Source organism: Haemaphysalis longicornis, unplaced genomic scaffold (genome assembly GCF_048455015.1).
Source record: "Haemaphysalis longicornis isolate Haplotype H1 unplaced genomic scaffold, Haemaphysalis longicornis Haplotype H1 scaffold_1, whole genome shotgun sequence".
In the NCBI taxonomy this organism is placed as follows: domain Eukaryota; kingdom Metazoa; phylum Arthropoda; class Arachnida; order Ixodida; family Ixodidae; genus Haemaphysalis; species Haemaphysalis longicornis.
The window spans coordinates 357660624-357684052 of record NW_027526203.1 but is presented as its reverse complement, the minus strand read 5'-3'; the positions used below and the strand labels follow the sequence as shown (position 1 = coordinate 357684052).

The window sequence follows — 23429 nt, the reverse complement described above, 5'->3', positions numbered from 1 at the left end:
TGCGCCAGCGGCAATGGCTACCCCTGTACACTGCAACGCGGCTGGCGCAGCATAGCCATGCATTGCTATGCGTAGCCTGATCGTAGCAAGCGCACCCTCCGACTGGCGCAAGCACGAGATTTTGCAACTAATGTCACACAAGCGTGCGCGCGTACGTTACGTCGGTGTATAAATGTGCTTTTAGAACTACGTGTTGTGGTTGCGAGGGTGGGTGTGGGCAACAGCGCATTTGGGGGGAAAAAAAGGGGGCGTGGGGAGATGTCTACATTCTGGTATTCCCCTTAGGGACATTTGCACATTTCCGAATGTGGTTCAACTATAGAAATACGTTATTCAGATGCATTCAAGAACAGCTGTATTGAACTGCAATCATGCAAGAAAATCGTGGGCCAAAAAATTTTTTTTTCCTGGCGAAATGTAATCCTTGCCACATTAAAGTGATGCAACTCTTACTCTTACTCCTTTTTTTAAGTAACTGCAGCATGAAGCTGCAAGGATGTCACGCCTGTTCACGACACAATAATAAACGGGCTGATTCGCTCCGAGCTGTGACAGTGTAGGTTATGCAAGCAGAACACTGCAGTCAATTGTTGCTTCAGAGAACACGTTTTCGTGTTCCTGAGTTTTCTTGCTCTACAGTCCATTTTACCAGTCTGAGGCATGTCTTGCTGCTTGAAAATTCTCTTCCAGACTGCTACAAGACCAATTTTTGTTGCTCCAAACTGACTCGGGGCCACCGTTCAATCCAGTACCACAAAGGCCATCAGTGCATTCAGTAACTTCTTTCCAGTCAAGCTTTTATTACTCTGCAGGTATCGTTACTGGTTTTGTTGCAATGCAGCTAGCCTTTATTGCAACCAATCTTTTGCCCCCTGTAACCTTGAAGCAGTTGAAATGTCATGTAGGGGACCACATGAAGTTGGGTTGATCTGTTTATTGCACTCTTTGATCCTCAGCAGTGCAGGAATACTTCACAACCAAGACAAAGGTTCTGTCAACGCTAAGGAACAGTGCATCAACAACATGGCAACAAGAACGGTTGTGATAGACACATGAAAACACCCAACATTTCATGTGCACCTCCAGCTGCCTGGAACAGCAACACGAACTCCTGAAATATAGGGATATACAGAACAAGCACCACATTGCACTAGTATACGGGCATTTATACAATGTCCCAAGTAACTTAAAAACTTGGAGTCGTGGATGAAAGCATGATATTTGGTTGGTAATGCTTGGTGCAACCAAGCAGTATTTGAACTTTTTGATCAATGCAAATTACTTGGCTTTACGGACAAGTGGCACCTGAGAAGCTTTATAAACTTGTGCAACATTGAAATCAACACCCAATGCAGGCAGAGCTTAAGTTGAAAAAGTGCCAGAGCAGGTGCTACCAGTTCTGTATACTTACCAATTGCACATCCCTAGGTGCCTAGCCTCACTCTGAAATGACCCCTTTAAAGTTTCCAGGCTTTCTTTTGTAGCATGAAGATGCAGAGTCAGGTGTTTTATTTTACAATCACATTGTTCTGAACAACAATGCCCTGCTTTCTTCAGTCGCTGCAATTCACCTCAATACTACTCGGGGCCCAAATGCCATCAAATACAATGCTTCCATTCACAGGTCATTCTGTACAACAGTCCACGTCGTGTGGTGCATCTGTGCGTGTATGTATGCATCGTGCAGCGCTGGAACGCCACCCCAGCAGGCTCCCTCATCTTGTCAAGGGTAGTGAACCCTGGATGAACCTGGCCTCTGTTTTGCTGGCAGCGCTCCATTTGGCCTTTGGGATAATGATACATTCAAAAACACGCAACCACAGGTGGCTTTAACAATGGAAGTGTTCAACGTTTTTGGTATACTTCTCTGCACGCGAGCAAACTAAAGATATCAAAAACGTTGTCTATCCTGTTTATGGTACTACTTGGTCACGCCAACAAGAAACTCGACCATTTCACACACACATCCAGTGAACTCGAGCACGAATGATTTCGTGTTTAGCCATAAATTTAAATTAACCGACATGGCAGTCGATGCAGACAGTCAGGTAGCTATCACACCAATCAGAACACGTGACTGACTGAGAAAGACAAGTATTAGTAGTACACCAGCAATACACTGTCACATTTTCAGAGTATAGCAGACAAAATGGAACCTTGCACTGACTGAGAGTAAACTTTTTGCTTAATTTTAGCAGTCTATGTTTTAAATTACTGCCTCCAGGATTAAATTACTATGCCAGGGTGTACCGACATGCAAATGGAGCAGGAATGCACTCCTCAGGTCATCAGCAAGTGCAGTAAGTAGTGCACAAACGTTGATTTTGCTGCTGTTACAACAGCTCACGCAAGGGTGCAATTTCTTTCAGTCCTTGGTTGCCAATATGCACTGTGCTGGTAACTAGGAATGTGCACCACCGCAGCAGCTAACCAGCTGAAAAAACAAGCATTTGAGTTCACCTCCACCTACTTCCAGGCGTGCCTACAGCAAAGAAAGCAACATGGAATGCAGCAAACATGAACCCTTGGCACATTTAGCAAAACAAAAACAAATATTGGCTCTGGGAAGAAACATGCAGTAGCATGCCCTTCTCAGAGCTTGTGTACCTTTGTTGAAGTAGCCAACACCCAAATACACAGATGTCTCAAAATAGCCACAGATCACATAATCAGACAACACAAACAAACCCCTGCAAGTTTCGGCAACTCCACTTGTACATTTATTTTTAATGTCGCATTTTTTTATCACAAAGCTGTCTTTCTTGAGTTTGTGCACTGCAACCAGAGCAAACACTTCCAGACATCAAAATGACAAATGTTGGTGATTAATATTTAACCACAATTACATGGCTCAGAAGCCAGTGAAAATGTCTGATGCATTTTTAAACTGTGTAATATTAATTACAGCCACATAAATAAAAAAAATTGTTGCAAGATTTGAGAAATTAATTATCCAGCCATGTGCAAAATGCAACACGAACCCTCATAACGCCTGCTGCAGTAAGTGCGACTGCACGCCACAATGTCATTGTCAATGCAAGACATCCCCGTCTCTGACCGACTGTCTGTAAAAACACTTGCAAAATTCCGAGTGTGATGTAATCTCAAGGTTTGCAGCAAAACTAAACAGCTAAAACAAGAACACAACACAATTCGACAAGGTACAGCAGCTTGATACATGTGCAGCACATACTGGCACAATATGAATAGGTAAGTGCACATAAAGAAATAACCGGAATGCGTGATGCCCAGCCTCAAGCGACACCAATCAAGCTAACCAGCCGGGTAGCATTTGTGCCAACATGCATGGCAGACCATGCTCACACGGGAATGGTTTGCCTAGAACGCATGGTGCCAAAAAACAGTTGCAACAAAACAATTAAAACGGGAAAGCTTTTAAATGCCTGACCGGACTAAAATCAGTTTTTTTTTTTTGGTCCATGATTTCTTTTGCAACTTGGCCGGCGTACAGTCCTCGCACACTGTTGAGTGTTTGCGACTTTTTCCCCAATCCCCAATACAAGAATACGCTGTAAAGCTCTAGTAAAGATGGGAAAAGGGGACAATGAACCTTAAGTATACATAACAAGGTAATGAAGTGACTAGGAGTGGGTGGGGAGGTTGGCGACTGTGGCCGCCAGCAGCACGCTCCCTTTAGGAGGGGAGCAGGCCACGTGCTAGAAGCGCGTCTCGCAGGCTGCTGAATATTTGCAGCTGTGCCTCGGGCTTCATCAGGTAGATCTGCTGCAGTATCTTCTGCTGATTGGGAGCCCTGCAACATGCCAAAAACACTGTCAGAGCCCCCACCCAGGCTTGCCTGCCTTCCAGCACGTGTACTGCCAGGGCACAAACTGCCAGCATACCTGATAAAACTATGGTAGTACACATTGACGAAGGACGCCATCAAGATTTGGCAGTCAAAACGATCCATGATGCCTCCATGGCCAGGAATGATGTCTCCGAAGTCCTTCACAGGAATACAGAATTCAGGTTAACCCACTAAGAGGTGCTTAATGCGTGACACAAGGCAATGGCAACACACTGCGCGGACACAAGAAAGCCATATCAGGCTGCACAGTGCAATGGGAACAAGAGCTGCATTCTAAGGCAGCGCAGAGCCTAAACATATTAATGGGCCAACAGCTGTTCTAGCCCATTGGTCAAATACTTTGCTATTGCACGTTCACTTCAACTCAAATGTAAGCATTTGAAAGTACTGAATTGTTCCGCACTGCAAGAACTTTCTGCTGGGGGTGGCTTGCTGAGAACTGAGAACCAGCCAATGGCGGCCGAGAACTGAGCCCGCAACGTCGTGCCGAGTAGTGCAATGCCTCAGTCATTCAGCCATTGTGGCAGGTGTATGCACAATAATTTCAAGGGGATGTTCAGACTATAGGTAATACAATTATGCACTTGTACAAGGAAGTAGCTGTGATATGCCCAGCATGTGAGTGGCTGCACTTGGCAGCAATACATATGATGTTTGCACAGATGTTCAGTGAGCTACACGATTGATATTCTGGATGGGGGTAAGGGCAAAGAACGATGACTGGTCTGATGCAGTAAACGTCACCGAATTAAGCACCTGTTTTCTTGACTGTAAGTGCTGCTTGGGAAGTAAATACAGTATGGTACTTGCACGGCACAGTTGAAACTCATACTTGCAATCTAGTTTTAATACCAGATTAGAAATTGTAAGCCTACATGTTTAAAAGTAAACTCGGGAGAAGTCACTAAGAACCAGTCGGGCTTGTTGGTTCATGTGAATTGTTTACAGCGCAGACACACGACGGACGAAGAACGTTACACCACAACAGGTTGTTGAAAGTCAGCGCTTTTTGTGTAACCTTCTTTGTTCTTTGAGTGTCTGCGCTGTAAACATTTGAGAATTAGTCAGTTCTCACAATACTTGACCGGGGAACACGGTAGGCAATAACACTGATATTAAAGCTATTTGAATCGAAATTATTGTACTCCAATCACTATTTACTTCAAATTAAGTTGGAACCTAGCAAATCAGTGAAGCCATAGAGCAAAGTATATCCTCTGCTATCTACACAAAGTGCCTGGTTCACAGTTGGCCATACCTTGATCTTGAATGCCCTTTTGAAGCCACTGGCGAAGAATCCCCCAAAGGGTCCGATAAAAGAGCTGAACAGTGAGAAGCTCAGTGAATGAAGCACGAAGGGATACAAGGTGATAGTAGTCTTCAGGTGCAGCTGGAAAAAATAAAAATTCAATAGTGTCAAGCAAGGGTGCTCGTGTTCCATTTGCACAGTACTGAACACCTCCCACTTTCCAAAAAAAAAAAAGCAGCTCCTTTGGAATGCTTAACTACTAGAGCAATCTAACTATAATGATGTCACAGCTGAATCTTACAAAACCACACCTGTCAACTGTACTTGTAGGACCACAAACATAGTAAAATTGAAGAAGTGTCAATGCTCAAAATCTGTCCGTCTCCATTAAACAGCAGCCACTGACATTCAATTCTACTTGAAATGACAGCAATATTTCTGCAAAACATACTGGTAATTTACTTTGTGCAGTTATAGAACGAAACAGCCATAAAACTGCAAGTGTGCAGTTGGCGGCTGATTTTTTAAACGTTCTTAACTATACCAATGTTTTCACGGGACTGCTGCTTTCTCCCTAGTGTCAGTGAACATTGGTAAATAAAATTATATGCAACAAAAATGCACTGTTCAACTCTGTTCTTTGTTGCTTCTTCGAAAGTGTAGGAATAATGTGCCACTCATAGGCTGCCAATCTTAAAGGAGTACTGACGCCAAATTTTTGCTCTTTGGTTTTTATGCTGTAAACAATACCTCTTCAACCAATTAATCAAACCTGAGGAAAAAGCGGTCAGCAGCCAGCACAAAATAATTACACCGCATTCTCCTCAACCAGTTTCAGTTTCAGTCGCCGCCAGCACAGGTGGACGTCCTGAGCCATGCTGGAAAGCATTACATCACAATGTTGTGGCGTAGGTTGTAACTGCAGGTTGTGACTTCAATCAAAAACTTGTGACGTCACACGCATTTTATGCATCGTCTGCTGTGTCTCACATGGCCTGCATTGGTGGCAATCACGCCGGGAGACATTTGAAAAGCAATTTGTGTAATTAGACGTTATTTATAGGGTTTAATCTGTAATTGGGACCAATTGGCCTTCCATTGGTTTTTTAAAAACCCAGCATTAATTTTTTTTTCCACTTTGCCAAAGCTGTTTCCAGACCCCGCCGCAAAATGAAATCACTGACAACAGCAGTGCAGAAAAGCATTTCCAGTTCCGGAAAAAGCTACACAACGTCACCCAAAACCGGCTGGTTCCAAGGGCATGGAAAGCCGCTTTTGCCAGTGCTGGCAATCCGAGGTAGCTCATGGCCAGGCCAATTAAAATTAATTTTTGGAATGCTACCGGCTATGCCTTGTAATCACCTAATGCAAGGCAGCCTTCATGGACAGGTGGCTCGGCTAACTGCTGCCGGCTACCCGCTACAATTGCAGACTTTAGTAGCTGAGAATGTTCTAAAACAGGTGAAGGATGAACGACACAGGCAAGATGCTCCAAAAGAGAGAGATAATAGAAAAATCACTACTATCCCATACATTCACACGCTTTCGCATAATCTGAAGAAGATTGGAAAACGCGCTAACGTCAATGTCCTATTTTCTGCTCCTAAGAAGCTATCCAAGCTTTGTTACAAAGTTAATGAAGGCCTTGTCAAGCCTGTTACGTGTAGCACCAGACATCGCACGCCGTTCGTGGCCTGCTCGGATGGTGTTGTTTATTCGATACCGCTGAACAAGTGCAAGAAAAAGTACATCGGACAGGCAGGAAGATGTGTCAATGAGAGATCGCGCGAGCATCGCAATAACATGGAAAAGGGAGATAACGGACATTTGGGCGCACACTGTAAAGATTGTGGTTGTTATCCTGACCTCAGAAAATGTTCCATAATTTATAAAGGTAACAATCAAATGACACGGGAGATCGTTGAAGCGTACGAGATATATTCTAACAAAGACATGTGCGTCAGCTACCCTTCGGTGTTGTTAACAAAAAAATTGTCTTTTTATCTGGTGACAGCACGTGAACTGCAGTGACGGCTTGGAATTTCTGTGTTTCTTTCATCTTCCCTCATTCTCTCATTTGCTGCAACAGAATTCTGTATTTAAGTAATTTTGTGCAATAAACATCTGTTGTTAGTCTGCGCTGTGTGCTGTCTGCGCTGTGTGCTGTCTACGCCTCGTCCTCGTCCCTTTGCGCTGTTCCGAGAATGCATAAAACAGCCAGGAACCCGGTACCGCTGTTCAAAACAAACCATAGGAAATGCAAAAGTATCGAAGCTGTAAATTGTGCTACGGACAAAAAAAAGAGTGCAGCAAAAAGAAAAAAAAAGAAAACTTTTTTGCGATGCATGTGTGGCCAACCTATGTTTCTCAAGTTCAAGGAACTGCTTTCCCCAGTGGCACGAAACCCACTAGGGCTAACTTTTTTTGTAAGTCAAGAAAGTTTACAGTTAGGCGTTTTAAATTTACAGGAGTTTTGCACTGCTAGTATGTGTACAACAAGTACATCTTCAATTTTTTGTGTTTTTTCTGTGTGGTGCAAACGCTGACATTTTCGCTTATTTTTTTGTGTTTGCCAGAAAATTTTTCTTTCCACATATTCATCATGCTTGAAACAATTACCATTGCAAAGGACATTAACCCTTTTACACTTCAATACCATACTACATGCTACATATTTTTTGCGACCAGGAGAAAATTATTTGCTAGTCTTCCCAAAATCCCTTTCTTGTGAGCAGGAAAGTGTTAAGGGCACATGGCACTGCGCAGCATTCGTAAGCCATCCAAAGTGTGATACAGGGGGATTAAATCACTCGATTACACAGAGCGGTGAAACCTGCTCTGTCTGATGGTCTAAAGTGACACGAAGCAACACAATAAGGGTCCCAAGCTATGCAAAGAGGCATGATGACGTTTAAAGCAACTGGACACAGTGTGGGCTTTGTGGTGTTACATTAGGGGAGTTCGATAAGACAGAGCGGCTCCAATCTATCGCTGAATGCTTCCTACAAGACTGTGTAGGGGTCCATTTTTTCTCATCTACATTTAATGAATGCACCTGTAATTTGTTCAAGAATTTCCAAAATTCTTGCTTCCAATTGCTTGCACACGGGTGCCGTGTGATTAAAAACCCTCCCTCACTTACACTGGGCCGCTATAGTGCATGGTATTATCACCTCCGACACTTCTTACTCGGCTGACACCAGTGTCCGACCTTCAAATGGAGGCAGCAAGCTTATCACAAAGATTTAACTCCACATATAAAAAAGCTTTAGCTAAACAAATATGGTAATAGATTTATAAATAAAAAGCTTGAAGTCACAGTAAGGGTCTTTCTTGTTCTGACGTGTTTACTCTAATTAAATTTTTTAACATAACAGTGTTCTTACGGGCTGTTATCATGACTGCATTGTAAAATCTAGCTTGAGAGAGAGGTTTTATTGGTGAGGATGATACGTCTGCACAGGCAATAACAAGACAGAAACAAGTGCAAAAAAGGCAAGGTGCAATGCCGATATTGCGGTGGCAAGATGAGTGGGCCAAGACTTACCCTGCAAAACGCACCCCTAGATATACATAGAGATCCTGAAGTAAAGGGGGACTATTATATGCGCTATTACGGTACATCTTAATACTACGGTACATGTTGATGTTGGGAAGAAGCAAACAGTTCATTCAGGGTATCAAAAATCACTGCTTATCATGGTGCAAAATCTGCAAAAGCATGCACTGAAGCAGAATGTGCTGCCCCATTAGTCAAGTCGTCCATACGTGTGTGAGCATGTTCTTTTGCTTACTTCCACAAAAGTTATTTTCTTCAACTACCGTATAAACCGGTATATAGGTCGAGTTTTTTTCCAAAAAAATCCGCACAAAAGTCACCCCTCGTCTTATATAGCAGTCATTGGGAGAATGTAAATTTTTGTCTGGCAACAATGTGCAAGTGTAGTCCGTCGCCATCACCCTTTACGTCGGACTGGTCTCTCGCACTATCAGGCCTTTATTTGCATTTCGCTTTTTTCTAGTTTTTCGTCTTTTACTCGTCTTGTGTGTGTGCATGCGTGAATTTCTGTACGTGTCTGCTCTGGGATGAGTAGCGGAAGTCGACGCCAGTTCACCGCTGCATTTAAGCTGAAGGCGATTGAGTCGCCGAGCAGAATGGGAATATGGCGGCGCAACGCCAGTTTGGCGTTTCGGAGAAAAGTGTGCGGTACTGGCGCAGCCAGAAAGCTAAGCTGCGCGCATGCAACCCCCAGGAACAGATCGTTCCGTGGACGTCAAGCGGTGCACCCCGAGCTGGAGAACAAAGTGGCGGACTTCGTTCGTGAACTTCGCCCACGATTGCTGCCGGTTACAGCGGAGGCCATCTGCGGACTGGCTCCGCGAACTGTACAATGAGTGGATAGCCGGCGACAATGAAAAGACATCTACGGGCTGGCTACGAAGACCATCTCTCGCGACCGTGTCAAACTGGGTGTCCTCTCGGCAGTCGCTGCCCAACGACATGGTTGCACGAGCATTTAGGAAGTGCTCCATCAGCAACGCGCTCGACGGCACTGAAGAAGACAGTGAGAAGCAGTCATCCTGGGACGACTCTGACAGCTCGGACGAGTGACTTCGGCAGGCATAGCGAGTGGCAGTGACGGACGAGCGTCGAAAATAAATATAGACATTGTGTGTGCACTTCTGTGCCGAATTATTTTTTTTGTCAACTTTTCCCACCTAAAGGTAGGGGGTCGACCTATATTCCCGTTTATACGGCAATACCTGTGCTACACAGCTGTTTTGAAGGCCTTCAAAATTCACTGTCTATCGAATGGTGCATTGTCTATATACAGGGGGCACTCGTGAGTAAGTAGTCAACTCTCAATTGGGAAGTTTGCGTGTAGCAGAGGAATAAAATTTATTATTCCCGGAGCCAGTCTCTGATTTTTCCAGACTCACCAGATTCACTGAATATTACCGGCTCTCCCCGTCTGTAGACACCACATTTTTCTTTTTTCAATACACTTCTTATTAAACCCTTGGCAGCAAGGCTCACAAGAAAACAGATGTGGAGGAGCTGGCTCCACTGAAGAGTGAGTGTTTTGTAGTGCCTTGGCGAACTTTGTAAAGGATCTGTGGACTGCCATTCAGTAAAGCTGCCATAAAGGTTTTCTAAAAGACGTAAAGACATTAAACCTCATTCTCAGAACACCGTGCATGTCCTGCGTGTATTATGAAATAAAGTGTTCATTTCTATGAACTAGTGCCATAGAAAGGTGCTTACTAAGATTTTTGAAATGTCACACATCATGCACTCTTAAAAAGCCAAACATGTCAGTGTGCAAAAAAAAAAGACTCTACAGACCTGCCCACACATTTACAACTGCACAGTGTCCACATGGCAGCGCATCTCACATGCGTTAACATCTGCTCACAGCTTATGTAGCTCGCATCACTCTGGCCCAGGCTATCTAACCGAGGTTGTGAGAGATGTGTAGCAAAGGCTTGACAGACGCCGATTTGGCTTGGCCCCACATATTAACCCGACTTCCACACTTTCACCATTACCATATTTTCCGGCGTATAACTACCCTCTGGACGGAAAATTGGTTGTATAAATGGCACATTTGTATAAGACACACAACCATAAGTGCTCAATTCTAACTTGTACTTTCTTCTGTTTTCTCAAACACATCTGAAAATCGCATGCACACTAGAAGAAACAAGTATCAGCTGAAGCTTTGCTAGTGATTTTTTATCATTATCGACATAGCAGGGCAACCACAGTAGTACATTTGCTCGAGCAAAGCCTCAAAAATAGCACAGCAGACTGGACAATGCCCACACCCAAACAAACATGCGCCTGAAGTTTAAAGTCCCTTCTGCATGGTATTCCACACTACTGCAACGCCAACACAGACAAATAAAAAAAGGTGCACGGGAAGCAATTCTCTTTGCAGTGGGTACGGGCGTGTTGTCTGTGAAGCACAAAGATGACATGCGGACTGTGTGAGGGGCTCCATAGTGCCTATCGGGTGCTTTATGTGCTCATCAAATATTTTTAAAATTATTTGATGAAGGCTTCCCTGCTTTGTCCAAGGCTTTATTTAGTGACACTGCTTTACCTTGATAGAAGAAAAGTGATAAGCTGTGAGGCACCACACAGTTCTTGGTGTTGTTATAACTGTCTTTATGGCCCACTTAATTGCTGTAAATATGGCAGCGGTTTTCATCAAGTGCCCATGTCTGTACATGAAAAATTCCTCTTTAAATTCACATACAAGTCATGTAAGACACCGACAAAATTTTTGAGAAAAAGAGAAAAAGCCACAACTTACACACTGAAAAAGAAAAAGAGAACGGAACGGTAAAATGCAGGAGTATGTGTGGGGGCTGGGCCACGGAGCACTGATCACTACTGTCAAAACTGTGAGCAGCTTCCTCTCACGTCCATGACAAATACTTCCCCAACTCAAGGAAACACTGGCAGTGAATTCTGGTACTTACCTTGTAACCGGGTACAGAGTAACCGGTGGGAGAAGCAAACAAAAGGCATAACAATGGATAAAGATAGAACCATAATAATAGTCAACCAACCAGATTGCATACGGCCGCAATCCATCCAGGAAATCCGTACTCTGTTGGTTGGAACAGCGGGGATGGCTCGCAGTCCATAGACATGCGCTCCAACTCTTCAGAGTACTCGATAGGGCAGACGAAGTATTTGAACTGGCACAGGTACTGCGAAATCTGTGACGCACAACACACAGGGCCATGTCAGGGAAGGCAGCAGAACATGCACAAGAAACAAACAAACCTAAGTTGATAGATGATACAACTGTAGCAGCACAGTTATCCAATTGTTAAGCCATCGTTTATGTACGAATTATTCACTGACCACAGCACGGGGTCCCAAAAAGCAGGAACAGTCAAAGAAAATAAATTTGGTTTCTCAAGTTGCACTGCTAAGCTGTTCATTCCTTAACATGTGATTTTATATTCGCAGCGTAACCACCATTTTATGAAGAATTTTATCTTGTTTTTGCATCCCATGTCACCCCATGCTGCAATTCTAAGAAGAAAAATTAATGCAATAATAGTTGGAGTTGAAAAAAATATGAATGCCAAAATCAAAATACCTGCAACAAACTGCAGGCGGGAAAGACTGATCCTGCTGCCAGTGCAGCTTGCTTTCTTATCTCCCCCACTGGCAACGAAACGTTAATAGACACTTGATAAAAGATGCACGAAGGCCCATTTCAATGCTCATATCTGGATATTCCTGACTTTACTGACATGGAGGTGACACGATGCAAATGGAATGGCTTGCTATGAGGCAGTCGCCTTCGAAAATCTCATCAAGCCTTTTTACAACAGGAAAGACTTGCCGGGAAGCTAGGCAACTTTCCTAAAACCCTGTCATGCTTTTATGCAACACCCCTGTGGGCAAAAAGACACCACATAAATGTTCCCCCTAGCACACAATGTTCCCCCCAGCACCCAATATACACGTTCAAACCCACCGCTCATCAATTTCCCTCGTCATTTGCTTAGGGGCCTACTCACGCAAGCACCAAAGATGACAGTCGCAATGCCTCCTCCAATGAAGCCCTCCCAGGTCTTTTTTGGCGACAGCTTGATCAGTGGAGTCCGACCAAAGAAGAAGCCAAACATGTAGGCCATGACGTCATTGCAGACAATCATCGACACCGGAGCTATAAACCTGTAAAAGCCACACAGAAAGCTACCTTGAATGAACTGCAGCAGATGTCACATTAAGTGGAGAGAGCAAAAAATAGTTTTACACAAATGTAATTTACAGGTGAGCTAAGCTACAAAGCTAGAACAGTGGACATCAAACAAGAGCCTGTCAGTAAGGGACACCTAATGGGTGTCGCAGGTGGTGGGGAGTGCCATGGTGGATATACCTACAGGGGCTGACATATTCCCACAACATCTTTCCATGCCCAAGAGCCACACATATGCTAGTTTTGTCTTTGGGGAGGGAGGGCTTTTGCACAGAGCCTTAAAGCAGCGCAAGGAATCCGAGATAATACTGTACAGAAAAACAAGTTGCACCATCCATCCAGTCCACCCATATTAACAGTTACAGTCCACTCATTAACTATACACTGCCCATAACAACGAATGACGCCAGAACTTTCCACCTCCCCGTATGCTGCATGGTGAAATAAACAGCAACAATTATGACAATTCAACCTGACAGTATCAACCAACTTAAATATACTATACAAAGGTAAATAAGAAAGATGTTGCACCATCATTGGGGGCTTATGTGCACAATGCATGTTTTCATTTATGAAGAAGGCCTTGTCTTTGAGCACTCATTTTTTGTGTGTATCTTGCATCTTTCCACCATTAGGAAACAAAAAAAGCTCTTTTCCCAATGGCTACACTAGACTGACAAAAGAATCCACCTTGCTGCCCTTCTTTCCTGTGGCCAGCTCACTTACACAGTCTGCCTGTCTTTTCAGCACCTTCCAGACAAGGAGAAAGCGGTCGTGCGGGTGCTTTCTAGCAAAGCACCTGCACTACACCACTGCAGGCAGATGAACCACATCGTTTAGGCTCTTGTCAATCACTGAGGTTAAAATTGCCACCACTGAATGATTAAACTGCCATTTACTTTCCAAGGAAGCAAAGATGGGAAGGTTAGATTATCTGACAGCCAATCTAGATAGCATTAGCCTTTCCTGTGCACTGCTTAGTTTGATGGAGCCTGACAGTAATGTTTAAGGTTTGCTAAATGCTCGGTAAAAAGCTAGCAAGTACATCAAAAATACCCCCCCCCCCCCCCCCCCCCCTCCACACACACACCTTTTTTTTGCCAAACCCAGCTGCAACACTTACAAGTTTATGGGAATTCGGCGTCCGCTGCCATTGCACGATCGCTCGGTTGATACAGTCGCGCAGCGACTTCCCCCCCTCTTCCCTAAGGGCCAACTCACCTGTGCGGCACTGCATTAGGCCAAGCCAAACCTTTCACATTCCTGCCGAGGTGTAGGCGCCAGCCGCTCCGCCCTGGTCCGTGGTTAACCTCACCTCATTGGCCCATTTTGAACGGGACCTGAACATCCTCTCGCCGGGATGCTCAACGCGCCCTACGCGGGGATCGGATCAGGAGACGATCTTTAGGATGCCTAAGGTATGCGACACTTTTTCTACTGTCCGGCTGCACATCTGTTGCGCCAGTGACAGCTCGCAAGCTCTTCTGGCTGCCGGCCTGTGCCTTGGGTTGCTCCTTTTGTCCTGAGGCTTACAATAGGCCGTACCTAACACTTGACGATCACGCTGTGTGGTATGCGCCTGTGAGCGAATGGACTGCGTTTCCCTCGCTGCTGCGAGCCAATCTGGCCAGCGCGGCGATGTGCGCGCACAATGGTGCGCTGTGCCCCTGATTTTGCCCTGACCAAAGAGACCACTGGTTCTGCACAGCGACAACGCACACACTTGCACGGTGCACCTTACTGCCCCTTTTACCTAAAGAAACTACGTACCTGTAACCAATGCAAACGGGAGGTTGGCGTAGAATAAACATCTTCCCTCCGTACCCTGGGCATGTTCTTTTGTCGCCCCTCCTCCACCTGCCCAAAAGAGGCTGTGCTGAGTTGGTGCGGCGTGGCGTTTCAGTCTCGTGAGCGTGCTCAACTAGCTCGAACGCACGGTGGTTCCTCGCAGTTTGTATGATTGCATGCCTCATGTAATGCATTGGTTATGCATATTGTGAGGTAGAGACCACAAAACTCCCATGCATTACAAAGTATAGCATGCACGAACACTACGAGGAACCACCATGGGTTCGAGCTAGTTGAGCACACTCAACATAACTGAAATGCCGCCACGCCAACTAAACATCGCCTCCATTGGGCATGTGGAGTAGGGGCGACAAAGTGAATATGCCCAGGGTACGGAGAGAAGACGTTTAATGCACGCCAACCTCCCGATTACACTTCATACTTGCCCTTTAGGGGATAGGGGCGATAAGGCGCAACGCGCAAGTGTGTGAGTCATCGCCGTGCTGGCTCACAGCAGCGAGGGAGGTGTGGTTCGTTTGCCCACAGAGGTGTACCGCACGGTGTGATCGCCAAATGCTAGGTATGGCCTACTGTAAGTGTCAGGACAAAAGGAGCAACCTAAGGCACATGCCGGCAGCCGGAAGAGCTTGCGGGCTTTCGCCGGCGCAACAGATGTGCTGCCGGACAGTAGAGAAAGCGTCACATACTTTAGGCGACCTGGAGAGCGTCTGCCAATCCAATCCCCGTGCAGGGCACGCATCGCACGTCCAGGCAAGAGGGGGTTTGGGTTCAGTTCAAAATGGGCCAATGAGGTGAGGTTAACCACAAACCCGGGCGGAGCAGCAGTCGTGCTGACAGTGCTTTATCGCGCAACAGCAGCTGGCGCCTACACCTCAGTAGGAATTTGAAAGCTTTGGCTTGGCCCAACACAGTGGCGCATGGGCAAGCTGGCCCTTAGGGAAAAGGGGGAAATCGCCACGTGACTTCCCCCATGGCAGCGGATGCTGGGACTCCCACAAGTTTTAACAATGACCCTTTGTTGAAATTTTAATGTTGTTATCAATTGGTTAGAACAACATCTTTCAGCAAGGCCAACTTCTTGTGTTGATGACAGGGTATGACAAAAAAAAATAATAAAAACACGGAGGGTGAGGGGCAAGAGGGGTCTTTGCAGACCCCTCTTAAGAAGCGCTGGTCTAAAGGAAAAAAAGCATTAGATGATAAACATTTCGTAAAGTTAATCTTTAACAACACCAACGTGTGTTCCATGTCCCACACTGGTAGGATAGCTGCAAAATTACACTTATTGATCCTGACAAGTCTGATTACAAAAGGCCGTGAGCTTCGACATTTGAGAGTTCAAGTATTCAACTTTTAATAAGATTCAGTCAATAATCCAGGTCAGGTACAGAAGAATATCCACTGAACAGTATTAAGTGCTCAAATTTATAACATTCATCAGTGGTGCATTACTATTACAAATGTGAGCAAGAAGTTGTTTACACTATGAAACAGTCAAATTGCTGTGTGCATACAAATATGAAGCCGGAAGGGGATTCATGGTAAAAAAAAAAGTGTCACATTGTCTGTAATAGCTGGTTTTCTTCCGTCTCTTGCGAACTTCACTTACTGCAGAATGCAACTAAAACGTCAGTACTAAGCATGTGCAAACAGTGATCTTTGCCTTCGAAATGAATACGAAGCAAATAACGATTTGCTTCGAATAATTTCAAAATAAATTCACACAGTTGTGTAAAAAAGTACCCGGCGGCAGTTATGATCCCTGCAATGAAAACTCTATTGGCCATTTATTTTCATTGCAACCCGCTCAATATTTGATGAACTTCATTGATAAATGCAAAGCCATACTAATGCTGAATTCGAATGGCAGATCAGGAGCGGTCGCTGAGCTCCGCCACAGAGCTCGCTGTTCCCTCGAACAGCAGGTACTCTAAAACTTCCTTTGGAACGCACGCGTTCCCGCCGGAGCAAATGCCGAAGAATGACGGGACCAGAAATTTCCCAGTAGCCTTTGCATTGGGCCCTTCCAAAAATGACTGCTTCCCTGCAAGCATTTTCTTCTTGTAGGGTCTCAGCTAAAGTCCTTTAATTGGCTTTTTTGCTGAAAAAGAGACTTTTGTAGCCTCGACGGCATCCAATGGCGCCCGTGATGAAAAGTTTCGTCAGCCTTGTCATAGGCAGGCGAAAAAAAAAAAATGCCGAAGGCACGTTTATATGCCATGTCCACCCAGTCACAGTTGAAACTGGGCTCCTCGCCACTTGATTCTAAGTTTCAGATGTCGCACTCGCTAGCAAGCATGAACACGACACGGCGTGCAGCATCTATTTCCCCGTTGTGACTGCGGCCGTTGCGCGTATTTTCCAAAGCGGGCGCCATGGCAATTCAAAAAGGGGAGTAGAGCGGAAGCAGACGGCGACGACGTCATGAGAGAAGACAAGGCCCCCTGCAAGTTCCGGCCGATTCCACCGATTTCGGGGGAGCAACTTTTCTTGCTCCACGGAGCGATCTCGACTGCGACAGTGTTCTCGATCTGCCATTGGAACTTGTTCGCTCCAGATGGAAGAAAAAAGTTGCTCCGAAAGTGCTCCGGATATTCCATTGGAATTCAACATAAAACCCCAGTTTGGTGCTCGAGAATCGCTTTGCCTTTGATGAACAGAGCAGCATTATCCAACAACTGATGCATAGCACCACCACTGCTGTGTTCAAAGAGCCGCCACTACAGACCTGCCAACAACACGCAACTACACGCAAATGCACCAAGCCTGAGCACTGGAGAGAAAGTTCAGAGTGCCTGTTGCTATGTAGCATGCCAAACGAGATAGTTTTTCTATAGTGGTTCCATGACTTGCAAGCCAAAACCATTTTCCCTCCCTCCCTCTCACCCCTTCAAACTGCAACTGTTTTGTGCCATTCTTCATCACTAGGCATGGGTGTTGCGTGTATCACGATTAAGCATGCCACTCATTTGTCACGTGCCGTAGTGGGGAGGCCTTTCATTGCTGCTGAGAAAGCAGTGAGGTCCCCCCCCTCCTTCCCCTACAGGTGGTCTTTTCCATTATCAGTCCCAGACCGTCCCACGGACTGCCCAGAACGTGATCCCGTGCTGGATTTTCTAATGTATTCCTACGGAGCCTCCAGTCCGAGCGCAGTCTTGGTCTGCCCTACGGACTATCCAGGACGAGTAAATCGAGGATGCCCATTACTGAACAATGCGAACTGACACATTTTGTGACCACTTTTCAACTGTCCTTTTTGATGGCTACACAAAACACTGCTGTGCAGACACCAGCTTGCAAAGCTACCGAGGGAAAATGACCATTGCATACTCCCCATCACCGCGCTATGGCAAGTGCAGCTACTGTGCATCAAGCTGTTTACCGGTTACATGTTTATGTGTGACTTCTCATCCAAGCAATTTGCTCTTCTGACTACTTTCACCTGCACATATTTTTACGCTGTCCTTTAAGCATTTGGTTCTCTTCTGTAACTTCACTGTCATGCAGTGCGCCGAAGCAACAGGGGTGTGCACGCCTTGCATTAAAGCTAACTTTTTGCATCCTTACCAAGGCTTAACCAAAAAAGAAACGTGGAAGGGGGCTACTGAAATTTCTTCATGGCCCTTTTGGTATTCACTACCCACACCTAAGAATCACAGCTACAGAAACCTCAGAAGTACCAAAAATACAAGCAATGATATCAACCAACCATGTTCCTGACAGAAGCAAATAAATCGTTATGACCCACTAGTTACAGCACACATTACGCTTTTTAGATTACAACAGCTCTGTAAGTAATCCCCATGTGCCTCAGATCTATGAAACCTCAATGAGGTCAAATCTCAACAAACGGCATTGTATGCCATCAGAACAGCTGAACTTATTCACAGCCCCCCCAGCCCAATCATGAATGACTCCTTCAAAGAAAACAAGTGTTGATTACATGATCTATACCAGGGCACTGAACATGCCTCATTAAGCTCTCAACAAAGTGTCAAATGCTCTGCAGCAAAGCCAACTTTGTTAGTCACTACCACTGTTTGACAGGAATGACGGACACGGTGGCTAGCAAGGCTTTCACTCTGCAATAAGGGCGTTGCATGACCTTGAACACCTTCACGTGCAACAAAATGTAAGAGTTTGATGCCAAAAATGCATAAGGCGTTCCAAACAGGTGCACGGGTGCAGTGGCACCATGTGTGTGCCATTCTCATCCTGGTTACTTTGGATATTCTTTTGAATATTCTGTGTCACGGCTCTGCACATATTAATATATAAAGCCTAACCAAGTGACTGGCTTCTCACTTCTGCAGAAGTCTGCACAGTCAGAAGTCACCCGTACTTTTTCAATTTTCCAAATTATGCCAGACAGATACTCACCAAATCAGGCCTTCAAACATGTTCTGTATGAGAAGGTACGACTGGGTCACGATGAGGACAAGTGTCACGTGTGTCCAAGCAAACTTTGGGGAGAAAAAGAGACACGAGAATCCTCAAGCCACTGCAGCCATGGTACACGCTAAATCTCGCCACTGCAAATGTCAGTACTCACCAGTGAGAATTGACGCATATAGTATTTCTTTACAAGGCTCAGGACGAACCAGATAAAGCCCAACAGGTAGAGGCAAAAGGAAATGAACCGGTGGTAGCGTACAAGTGGCTTCAACGAGTCCTACAAGAAGGTCAGTCAAAATGTTACACATCAAATATCAAAATTACACACCATTTGGCACTCATTAGGCCAGATTTTGAAAGACCTTAAAACACCTTATTTATGACACACAACTATTATTTGAGAATTTCTATCACTGTCAATAAACATTATTTGCAAGTTGCTAGAAACAAAGTATTTGGCAAGAAAACAAGAAAAAAGTGTAGAGGCCAGTCTCACTTTTTTCTTATATGTAGCAGTATGTGCTTCACAACTACTAGATGTCATACCGCACTAGCTAGGAGCTGTGCCAACATCTGCGCTAGCTCCTTGATCAAATTTATAATTGCTGTGATTTAAAACAACACAATGATATCATGGCAAAACTAGACATTTACTGGTTTGTTTCTATCATTAACGTGCTGAATATTAACTGCAGAGCAACTGACAGGAATATCTAGGTACAGATTCCACGCAATTTTCTCTATCTCTCGCTCGTCCTCCCTCCCTCCCTCCAATGATTCCAAAGACGTCCTTATTTGACAGAATTACATACATTGTTTTTCAATCAGCAGCTTTCATGGCTAGTGGTATAGCACTTCTCAAGTGCTTGTGACTGCTTGAACACCATAGAATATTTCGCACCTGTCGGTATTGGCATTTAAAGCAAAAGTGACCCTCAAGGTTGTCTTTGGCCCAAACAATGTTATACCACATCATGTGTTACACTTCAAGAGTGCAATCCCAACTACGAAAGCTGCACAACCAGCCACGTACCGTTCGGCTGATGAGGACGCCGAAGTAGTCCACCAGACTTTCTCCATACAGAAAGTAGTTTGTTGTCAGGAGGAAATACCAGGACAGAGACCGAAACCACGGAAGCCCGTGAACGCGGTAGACAGCATAGCCAATGGCAATAATCTCCTGGAAGCACTTCACTTGGATCAATAGGGTCTGCGGAAAATAAGACACACCTTCAGTCGGACACAAAACTTGCAGCAAGCAGGCTATTTAGCTAAACTGGTCGCACGTCTTGCAACTATGCTAGAAATTTAGCGAAGCTGCGAGATGTGCGTTGTCGGCTACACTACTATGGGAATATTGTAATAATACTAAGGCAATAGGTGGCACTCCACTGCACACACACAGACAATAATTTCCTCTGCACGCAACAAATGCCCATTCACAGTCACAAGGCTGTGACTAATGTGTACAACATAAAGCTGTTTAATTAAAACTAGCTTCTGACACGAGAACCATTTGTAAGTGGTGATATGTGATTATAACTGCAGAAAAGTTTCAAATTACCATGGCTAATAAAATGGCTCAGGTCATTCTTTTTTTTTTTCAGCTTTTACCTATGCCAGTTTCCAACTGAAGTGATGACAATAGGTTATTTTATATGACGGCGTCACACAACTGATTATTTGTCTGTGGTGCTGGAAGGTGGTAAAATGCTCACAAGTAGCCAAGCATTTATTTTTGTGATCTTCCTGAAAGATCTGATATTACTTTATAGAGGTGCACATCCAAATTATGAAGAACAACCTAAATATGCACTGAGCTTCAACATCATGGCACACGAGTGCAGAACTTTTGAACATGCTTAGCGCAGAAAATGCTTTACCTTTGTGGCATTGCAAGCTTTTAAATACCAAAAAAAAAAGAACAAGCTGATCTGAACAATACTACTGTAAGATTTACAAAGCTGAGATGAGCCACACATCAGTAAGTGCAAACCTGAACACACATATTTCAAGATTGTTTCTGTATAAAATATTTATATGACTTATTTATAATAATGCAGTGTGGAACTGAATATCACTGACAAAACTGCACATACCAAAAGATACCAAATTGATGCCTTCATATTCATATTTTCCTGTTCACATTATACTTTTTACTGGCACTACAGGACTAAAATTGGGGGGGGGGGGGGGGGGGGTAGGAATCAATTCATTTCTACAAAAAACTGAACGCAAACAGTAAGGATACCATGGTAATTTCACTAGAGCAAAGTCAAGAATGTTTAATTGCTAAAATGAACTACTGTTTAACTTAACACAAACGTAAACAAAGGCAGGCCCTGGCAGCTGTGCAGGACCTAGGGCCGGGTAATTTGGTCTGTGCAGAAACTAAGCAGCAAATATACAAGACGGTGGTCTTACTAGAATCATTAGAGCCAGAGGTCCCATCCAAATGACAAATGCAAATACAGACACCATGACCAGGGTGAAGATTCCTCGGACAACCCAGTTTTTCCATCTAGGCAACAATGAAAAAAACCACTGTCAGCTGTGGTCAACAAAGTCACAAAGGTAGAAACATTAGGGCATAAACACACCTGCAATGGCGTATTTGAAAGCGTTATTTGAGAGCACGAACCTTTTCGAGAGGCCGCTCAAGTAATTGTCCAAAACAGGTGTTGTTTCGTCGGTTGCTTGAGGCAGGTCTCTCGTCAGATTGTCCACTTGGTTCTCCTCTGGCAGTTTTTCGTCATCCGAGTCGACCGCATGTTCCTGCCGAGGCGGTATCAGTACAGGTCACTTGCCACAGAACGCAACGTCAGCTTTTGCTAATAGCCAGGCGAGCTGCACAGGCACTTGCACTGTTTATTGAGTCGAGATGGCTGCCGACTCGTCCCCGCTGGGGCATCCTGAGTTAGGGTTGTCTAAGCACTGCTCGCGCGATCAAAAGACTGGGCGACAGATTCAAAAAGTGCGCGGATCATTTCATGAGAAACTCAAACTGCTTTGACGAGTCGCTCTTTCTAGTGCGAAATATATCAGCACAAAGCGCAGATGTTTCGAGGAAACAGCCGTGCAGCGAGCTTTAAGGAAGCTGACAACATTCACGCAGTAGCAGGGAAGAAAAAAAGGTGCACACAAAAGAAAGCAAGCGAGAACGCGAACTCAGCGACCGAATGCTCAATGGCCGAAGGATCGCGCTCAGGGAGCCCAGACGCATAGACAACGCTCACCTTCTGATCTTTCTGCTCAGAATCCGTAGTTCTCTTCCTGAGCTCGGACATGGCTGGCTGCGTACGCGACACTTGCTTCGTTGTAGCCTGTTGCTACACGCTGCTCAAACCCTCAGAATTAAACTTCCCTGGGACCTGCGAAGGCAACACGCAGCGTACCGAGCCACCGCCGCCGTAGCTCACTGTTTGTTTGCATCGATCCGTTTTACCGCAATGATTCCACAGCCGGGGCCAGGGTGCCAGGACGCATGCTCAGCTCTCGAGCAGCTGAGGCTGGGAGAAAACGTAGTTCCGGTAAATGTCGCCAGTTGCAGCGATTGCTGCCTGCGCCTGCGTCACTTTCTCTGTTTACGTTGTTTTTGGCGCTATATTCAAACCTGTAAATGGTCTTGACTGCGTAAAAGTCATGCGATAAAAACGCAGCAGCAATATCTCGTTGTTCTAAACTCTCGTGGGTTAGTTTCTTGGGCACAAGTTGGCAAGGAACTCACTGCCGAGTGTTCCAACGGTATTTTAAACAGTCTAAAACGCTCTGTTGTTACAAAACTGGTCGCTGGTTCGCGCTCAAATTTGACACAGAGATCGTGTCTTACGGCCTAATTTGACTAAAATCCCTATCTGACTACTCTACAAAACCGATTAAAATCAGTTTTCGCGTACTGGAAAAGGTAACAAGTTACATGAGCTTATATTCCAGCAGTGGACACATTACGTGCGGCACGGGTATTAGGTAAAGTCCCTTTTGAAGGGACTTTAGTATTAGGAAAGTAGGGGCAATGACGATGATCACCACCACAGAGTACCTCGAAATTAACACTGTCAATCCTACGTTCAGGGGCGGATCCAGGATTGTACTGAAAGGGGGGTCATCTTCTATCAGTGATTATTATTATTATTATTATTATTATTATTATTATTATTATTATTATTATTATTATTATTATTATTATTATTATTATTATTATTATTATTATTATTATTATTATTAGAAGGAAGAGGAGTAGCCTTTTTATTCACCGAAATTTTGGAAAAGCAAAAATACAAGAAACAACCAATCATCAATTAGACTTTTTCTACGACCTGAGGGGTCATCTTGGGAGTATAAACTCAAAAATTAAAGGCGGGGTCAGGACATCCTGACCTGCCAGTGCCTACATTGCGTGTCATGCCGCCCCTCCTCC

The 23429-nt window shown here is 44.8% G+C and overlaps 1 protein-coding gene across 1 annotated transcript; it reads right to left on the bottom strand.

Annotated features, from left to right (window-relative positions):
- Positions 1-916: 916 nt before the first annotated feature.
- Cds (CDP-diacylglycerol synthase) lies at positions 917-22528 on the bottom strand. Its single transcript, XM_077686129.1, has 11 exons — positions 22249-22528; positions 21654-21787; positions 21437-21533; positions 20046-20222; positions 19170-19289; positions 18998-19080; positions 12627-12783; positions 11658-11810; positions 5088-5219; positions 3864-3967; positions 917-3772 (listed from the first exon to the last, which is right to left on the bottom strand). Exons 1-11 carry the CDS (start codon positions 22297-22299, stop codon positions 3655-3657), a joined length of 1326 nt encoding a protein of 441 aa, XP_077542255.1. The 5' UTR covers positions 22300-22528; the 3' UTR covers positions 917-3654.
- Positions 22529-23429: the final 901 nt, after the last annotated feature.